The sequence below is a fragment of the Octodon degus genome, unplaced genomic scaffold (genome assembly GCF_000260255.1).
Source record: "Octodon degus isolate 3935 unplaced genomic scaffold, OctDeg1.0 scaffold00064, whole genome shotgun sequence".
NCBI classification, from domain to species: domain Eukaryota; kingdom Metazoa; phylum Chordata; class Mammalia; order Rodentia; family Octodontidae; genus Octodon; species Octodon degus.
In genome coordinates, this window is record NW_004524640.1 from 11,815,847 (window position 1) to 11,823,985 (window position 8,139).

At 41.4% G+C, this 8,139-nt stretch overlaps 1 protein-coding gene across 6 annotated transcripts in view; it reads left to right on the plus strand.

The window, feature by feature from the left end:
- Tnrc6b (trinucleotide repeat containing 6B) overlaps positions 1-8,139 on the plus strand; it is a 186,314-nt gene that overhangs the window by 29,694 nt on the left and 148,481 nt on the right. For all 6 annotated transcript variants that reach the window (XM_023718959.1, XM_023718964.1, XM_023718966.1 and 3 more), the window contains exon 3: positions 6,077-6,144. In XM_023718959.1, coding sequence (XP_023574727.1) covers positions 6,077-6,144 — 68 coding nt within the window. The remainder of the gene's footprint in view (positions 1-6,076; positions 6,145-8,139) is intronic.

An 8,139-nucleotide genomic window follows, 5' to 3' on the forward strand; every position in this document is an offset into this window, starting at 1 on the left:
GATTTGATTTGAAACTGTCTCATTGCTGTTTATCAATAAAACTGTAGAAAAAATATAAATAAATAAATAAATAAATAAAACAAATACAGTGAAAAGATAAATAGGCAAATAGGTACTGAATGACCACAAAAACAAGTTAGACATTACTATTCATGAGGGAAATGCCAAGTAAAGCTATACTGTAATATTATTATATATTCATCAAAATGTCCTCTAAGTTCAAAACTGACTCTACCAGGTATTGGTAAGAATTTGGAGCAGCCGGAGAGCCCTTGAGCACTGTTGGAATGAGTGCGGAATGGTATCACTACTTAGAAGCCGTGTTAGGAATTTCTAATAGTAACACATTTGTGCACTCCTAGCTATGTAGCCGGTAGAAATGATACAGGCGTTCTCAGAAGACCTCGTATGGGAATAGTCATGGGAGCTTTATTTACAGCATACTCCAACTGGAATTAGCTCCACTAGCCATTAGTAGGTGAAGGAAAGGACCAGTCCTAATGTGTTTATATAATGGGATACCACAGAGTTTAGAAAGTGAGCTCTTTTTTTTAAATTTTTTTTTTTCAAAAGTGATCTCTTGATGCATACAGTAGCAACAAGGACTGGCTGTGTGGGAATTTATTTTCTCTCTGTCTGTCTGTCTTTTGCGGTGTCAGGGATCAGACTCACTCAGGACCTTGCGCTTGCCAGGCAAGTGCTTAAACAGCTGAGCTATCTGCCAAGCCCTGTGTGGGAATTTTTTCAGGAAATGGAAATTTTTGGTCTTGAGTTATATGGTGGTAACACAAGTGCCACCATATCTAAAATTGATTGAGCCCTACACTTAAGGTTTGTGTATGTCTCTCTTTGTGAACTATACCTCAATTTAAACATTATTAAGAACACTCTGCCCTTCTTAGTTATGCGAAAACCATTTTCAGGATGATTCTGTCATCCAGTATTGTTCATTGGCTTCCCTGTTTTCAGAAAATATTCATGCTTTCTTTTAAAACTCCTGTATTAAGGATGGGGATTTAGCTCAGCAGTAGAACGCTTGCCTAGCAAGCTGGAAGCCCTGGGTTCGGTCCTCGGCACCAAAAACAAAAGCTAAACCTCCCCTAAAACTTATGTCTAGAGCAAAGGAGATAGTTGGAAAGATACTGCATTTATAAAATGGACAGAATATAGCAAATTGTTTGATATTAAAAAAAAAAAAGAAATCAGAGTGACATCAAGGCTTAAAGTTAAATGGATAGGAAAATAGCATTCTTTTGTGAGAAACAGGACTCCCCACCACACACACACCCACCCACCCAAACCCAAAGAAGCAGGGCTGGGAGGGAAGCCTGTGAATTCTGTCTCACACATGAGGTCTGGCATGTTATCCCAGACAACACCTTCCACACTGGGGAGGTCAGGCCGTAAATAGAAAATTGGGAATCACCCAAGTGTTAAAATGGTAAGATAAGATTAAATTACTCTGGCAGAATGTAGAGATTGGTGCAGAGTCAGAATCTGGGAGGATAAGAGAAAGAGAAGTGGCGATATCTCAGATCTTTACCTCAGATCTTTACATAGATCTTTAACACCTTTGGGCCGGGTTATCAGTGAAGAACACAATGCCTGCCTCCAGGAGTTCACATTCTTAGGGAAGAGAGAAAAACATGCCAATAAATAAGAGATCTTCCAGGTAGTAGGATGTGTGGCACACTGAGAGTGACAACGTGGACACTGTTTCAACTGGGATGGTCAGGGAAGCTTTCGACTTGATGCAGCATCATGTGAAGGCAGCGTTAGTGGAACCATGTTAGAGAAGAAAATTCTAAATCAAAGGAATACATCCATAGGCCTCGTGGTGGGGGATGTATTGTGTTAACCAGATTAGGTATAGGTTACCTTTAAGAATTTGGGTACCAAAGACAAGGTATTTGGAGTATCGCGAGATTGCAAAATGTGTGTGGGTTGAGGGTCTGGACTTCTTTCCTGGGAAGGAAAAAGTGCAAGAGGAAGAAGGATCACAGAGGAAGGTCCCAGACACAAGTTAAGGATACAAGGGGTGAGGTTAGCCTTGCAGAGAGAAGGAAGGGGGAAAGGGTGAAGATGCAGGTTTCTGGTGTAATCTGGAGAGGTACCGGAGCAGAGGGGCTTCTACGAGATAGGCTCCCATTACAGCCTTAGGCCTTAACAGCTTCCAGGCCTACTGGATGGGTTTGGTGCTTTGGAGGGAAGTAGGAAAGGTACAGAATAAATGATTGAGGGATGTGGTTGGGTAGGTGGAGCATTCATTTAGTCCTGCAGCCCAGAGCTTAGCTCATAGAAACCATTTGGAAAGAGTGTTGAATGCATGCATGCTGCTTGCGCCAGGAGGGCTATGTGCGTACTGCAGTATGCAGACAAGGGTTCCATTATTTCTGGCCCAGGCTCACCACTACCAGGAAATAGGTGAACTAAGGGTCACAGCTGTGGGGTGGCATGTAGGCCAGATACACCAGAGCAGGGCAGAGGTAGGAGGAAGAAGGGGTCAGAGGAAGAGCTAGAGGTCACAAGGTTCTTCTTTAAAAAAGTAACTTTGAAACCACCTTTGAAGGTTGAGTAGAAATTCACCCAAAGGTTACATAAAGGGCCCTTCTAGTAAAGGAGCTGAAATCAGAGAGTGCTGGGTGGAAGTAACTGGCAAGCATTTGTGAAGGAATCAGCTGGGTAGTGCTCTGCAGCTGTGCTGTTGTCTAGGGCAAGAGGAGAAGGTAAGGAGTGGGCAAAGCAGGAATGTCCAAAGAACAAGGTGTGAGGGGAGCAAATCTAGGCTATTTGAGGAGAAACTTGGTGGCCCACCTCTCACGTGAGGATTGAACAGATTCTAGGAAAAAAAGACCCTGGAGCTAGAAATTATTCTAAGGGTCCTTACAGGCCCCAGTGGAAGCAGGGAGTGGAAAAGCCAGCTGTGGTTAAAGTTAGATTTCAGGATTTGTGGAGCAGTGCGCATTGGCAGTGAGCCAGGGCCCAGGCCTCCCATTTCCTGGTTGAGATAGGAAGGAGGTGGGCTGCATGTCTGGGATAGTTGAGAGGGGCCGTTTTTAGACTCAGCTACGTGTCCTTCCTGGATTGTAATTGTATTTTTGTATTGTGTTGTAACTGACTAGTTTTGGTTTATCTGTCTTACTAATCTATACTATGTTTTTTGAAGACACAGCCCATCTCACCGATACACAACATAGAATAGCTGCGTACCTGGTGTGCAATATGTGCCCCCAGATGCCTGCAAGGGCCAAAGAATGCCAGTTGGAGAGAGGTGAAGCTATGCTGTGAATTTCATGAATATAAATATTAAAACTCTTGGACATGAGTCAAGGGAGTGGACTGGTCATCATCAAATTAATTCAAAGTACCATATACAAGAGATCTGTAGAAAAAATAAAAACACAGGGTGACTGGAAGTGGATTTAGAAAAAACAAGCCCTTGGGGGTATAGTGATAAATATCAGTAGTCCCAGATACCCTAGTAGGCTGAGGCAGGAGGATCATGAATTTGAGGCCTGCCTGGGCGACATAGCAAGAGCCCATTTCTTATGAAAGTTGTTAATTAATTAATTACAGGAAAATGCAGTGAGAAACAGTGGTATTTCTGGGCAATTTTTATTTGCTTTTGAGTGGGTGGAGTGTAGGTAAAGGTATGCACCCTTGCAAGGGAGACAGTGTCCTCTGGGAAAAGTATTAGAATTAGCACTTAAAAAGATGTGTTGGCATTTGAGTTTATGTAGGATGGAAATGAGGGAGCACACAAGACTGGGGGGCTTGGCAAGAGGGAATAGAGGAGTCAACCCACTATATGCTTGGATTCCGAGTCTACCAATTCAGTTAACCATGGATTGAAAATATTTGAGAGGAAAATATATCTATGCTGAACATGTGATCTTTTTTTCCTGTATTACTCCTTAAACAATACAGCAGCTACTTAGAGAATGCTTACATTGTGTTAGGTTTATGAATAATCTAGAGATGATCTTAAGTATATGTGAGAGCTGAGCGTGGTGGCGTGCACCTATAAACCCAGCATTCTGAGATGCTGAGGCAGAAGGATTGAAAGTTCAAATCCAACCTGGTAATTTAAGCAGCTTAGCATGACCATCTTAAATTTTAAAAAGGGCTGGCTTACCACGATGAATTCAATCCCACATACCATAATGAATGGATGAATGAGTATGTGAGAATGTGTATAGATTATATGCAAATACTATGATACAAAGGGGACCTAAGCATCTGAAGAGCTTGTTATGCATAACTGTGTAGTGGGCGATCTGAACCCATTCCCTGTGGATACCTCGTGGAGCTGTGCAGGTGAAGTACAGAAGGCTGGCGAGAATGGCGTGTGGGCGTGGCAGAGATAAAGAGAGGGCTTGTAGGCAAAGGAGCTAAACTCTTAGAGCTTCTTCAAACTATTTGGAATGAACTATTCAGCCTTCAAAGACAGTTTCAAAATTATTGTCATCATCATCATCATCATCATTATTTTGGTAGTACTGATAATAAAGCCAGGGCTTATACATTGAACTATATCTTCAGTTGGCCCCATTTTTAGATGTAAAGTCAGGGTCTTGCCAAGTTACCCAAGCTGACAGCAGTGTCTCCGTCTCTGTCCTTTCTTTCCTTCCTTCCTTCCTTCCTTCCTCCCTCCTTTCCTCCTTCTCCCTCCCCTTTCTTTCCTCGCCCTTTATATTTCAGGCTGGCTTTAAACTCACAGTAATCTTCCTGCCTCAGCCTCCCAAGTGCTGGGATTATAAGAGTGTTCCACTGCCTAGAACTCCAGACTGCAGTATATAAGTAACTTACCCATTTTCATGCAGCATAGTAATATTATCTGAAAATGTCATTGACTATTAATCTGTTTACTGTTGATGGATATTTGTTTCTGTATTTTTTCAGTTAAAGATAAAAATGCTTAGACAGGTGTGTGGCATATGCTGTAATCCTAATGCTCTGAGAGGCAGAGGCAAGAGAATCACAACTTTAAACCCAGCCTGGGCTATTTAACTCAGATTTTTAAAAAAATATATTTGTTTGTTTGTTTGTTTGTTTGTTTGGTACAGGATCTCACTATGCAGCACAGACTAGTAGTAATCCTCCTGTCGCAGCCTCCTGTGCCACTTTGCCCGGTTTTAGTAGCCAGCATGGCACACCCATGGTTCCAGGGCTAGCACAACATGTGGTACCAGTGATCAAACCCGGGTCCTTGCGCTTGCCAGGCAGGCACTTAGACTGCTGAGCTATCTCCCCAGCCCCTGAGCTATAACTTAGTAAGACCCTATCTCAAAAACTTAGAAAGGGTTGAAGATGTAACTCAGTGTGCAGGTGCTAGGATCAATCTCCATAACTGGAAAAATAATACTCCTACCAGGTATAGTGGCCCATGCCTATAATCCTAGTACTCTGGGAGGGTAAAGCAGGAAGACTATAAATTTAATCTCAACCTGGGCAATTTAATGACGTTGTGAGATCCTATCTCAAAATAAAATCTCAAAATTAAGAAATAGAAATATATTCTTTCAGTGCAATTAGTAGTTTCTATGTACATGTTCAAATATTTACCTTCTTGCTAGGAGTAAAAAAGTTTGTTTCTCTGCTCACATTTGGGGTTCCTGGACTTTATAATTGCAGCCAGCCTGATGGTTGTGAAATGGTGTATCTCTTTGTGGTTCTAATTTGCATTTTCCTGACTGAAATAAGATTAAGCACTTTTCATGTTTAGGAACTATCTATGTGTTTTCACAGCATAACTCTTAGTTATTTTGCAGATTTTTCTAGAAGGTTCTTTTTCTTATTATTCATAGGCCTTTTATATTCATATAATCCTTTGTCACAATTACATGAGTTTCAGAGCAGCATGCTTCATGTCATTGTGCAAATGTAGTCACATGGGAGAAATGCCTTAAGCAAAATCTGGGGAATGCAAGCCCTAAGGCCAGGTGTCTGCTCTTGGCATTATACTGCCATGGCCCACTATACTGCCGTGCTTGTGCCCAGTGCAGGGCCTGGCCCCTTGAAGTGAGTCGCATCTTAGTTACTGACTGCTGCTGACCTGTGGTGCTTGCCTTTGCAGGTGGAACAGGAGGATTTTGTAATGGAAGGGCATGGCAAGACTCCACCTCCTGGTGAAGAAAGCAAACAGTGAGTCACAGTTTATTTAAGAAGGGTCCTGTTACAGGTCTTTGGAAGCAGTGGGGTTCACCATGCTGGGAACCTGTTTGCTGGGGATGTGTACATTGGACATACTGTGGAATTCACCAGTTGCTTTCATGGCTGTTACTGCATTACTTCTATTTATAGAACTACTAACTGGAAGGACAGGAAAATTGTCTTTGGAGTGTTCACACTTGACTAATCAAATTTATGTTTCGCTTTTAGCAAAGGCTTTAAGGCTCAGGATGTTCCAAAGTGAACTAATTGGTTGTTTTCCAAAGATAATATAAAATGGTGCATCCTTTTCTTAGTGGTGTTTTATGAAGTGGACTAAATTAACACTTCCTCACATTCAAGTTTGAATTTATTTCAATAGTACTTCCTAAAATTCAATTCTATTTGGTTATTTACACTTGGGATCATTGTTTAAATAACAAATTGTCTCCCTAAAGGAGTGGGAATTATAAATATTACTTAGCCAACATTTTAAATAATTCAGGATCTCTGTTTGACTTCTTAAAGGGTGATTGGTTTGAAAGTTGAAATTTGGCGTTTGCTCTTTAGCTTTCTGGTGGCGATGAGATTTTTTTCCTCCTTCCTGTGTCACAAAGTTTGAAAAATTGTGTTGTAGAGCAGACTGGTTTTTCTTTTTTTTAAATTTATTTATTTATTTTATTTATGTGTGTGTGTGTGTGTGTGTGTGTGTGTGTGTGTGTGTGGCCAGCTCAGCCCACCAGGGGGTGGGGCAGGCTGGCTTGTGGTGCTGGGGGATTGAACCGCGGTCCCTGTGCTTTGCTAAGCTTGTTTTAAGTAGGTGCTTTAGACCACTGAGCCATCTCACCAGCCCCAGCAGACTGGTTTTTCATAAACCTTTTAAAGGAAAAACAAGACTGGCTTAAAGTACTGACATAACTACTATTTTTTATTTAGACTGTAGTCTCCTAAACTAAATGGGACAGTGATTCATGGAATTTACTGAAAATCTGAAGAAAACTCATCTTTTTTTCCTAGAAAATAGTTTAACTCTAGTATGCCTTAAGAAAATTATGTCTCTAAAGCCCTTCGGAATGAATTATGCAGAATAGACTGCTGCCATGAGGCCAGAGTCATTAAAGGAGAGTGGCTTGTCTTGTATTTGTTGTGAATGGAAACCAGGGTATTTTCACAGCCGGTTTAATTTGCTAACCTAGCAGTTTTTAAAATAGCTCACAGTATAAATCCCAACTTTGCTGTGTTCTGTCAAATGCAGTTATATTCTGCATGGATTGAGGGAATCAATTCATTTTAGCAAATTACAATGCCTAATGTCTCCCTACCCCCAGTGAAATGACAGAATACTTCAGGTGCTTTTTTTTCCTCGCCTCATCTTCTCCCCAAACCCCACATTCCAGTCAAAGGTCAAGATCATAACTCCATTCAGCAAGTGCTTTCTGTGCATACGATCCTTTGATTAGATAGTGTATAATCTGTAATCTGTCATTTCCATTCATTGCGGTATATTGTCTTTATTTTACTCAAAGGTCAAGGTAAGCAACTTGACCGTGATAATGCAGTTTGCAATGGAGTTTAGGATTTGAACCCAGATTTTTTGGTTGCTTTGTCTGCAGAGCTGGGGATAAAACTTGGGGCCACATACATGCTAAGCAAACACACTACCATTGAGCTACACCACTGGTTCTAAAGTGTGTTATACTATCATTGTCTTTGATCCTTTACCATCCTCAGCCACAGTGTTCCTGAAAAGCAGTGTGGTTAGTGAAACAGCAGTTGTCAGGATTGTCTCCTGAGCAAGAGGAAGTTGGGAAAAACAATGGAAATGGCATTAAGCCTATTTTAAAAACACAGATGAAAGTTCCATTCTCCAGGGAGTGTCCATTTGCCAAATCAACCAGTCTTTATAAATGTTCTGTCACAACCCCTATCCTGAATAGGCAGCCTCCTTGTGTACTCGGGAGACATCACCGTCCAGTTCTAAGTTGAGCA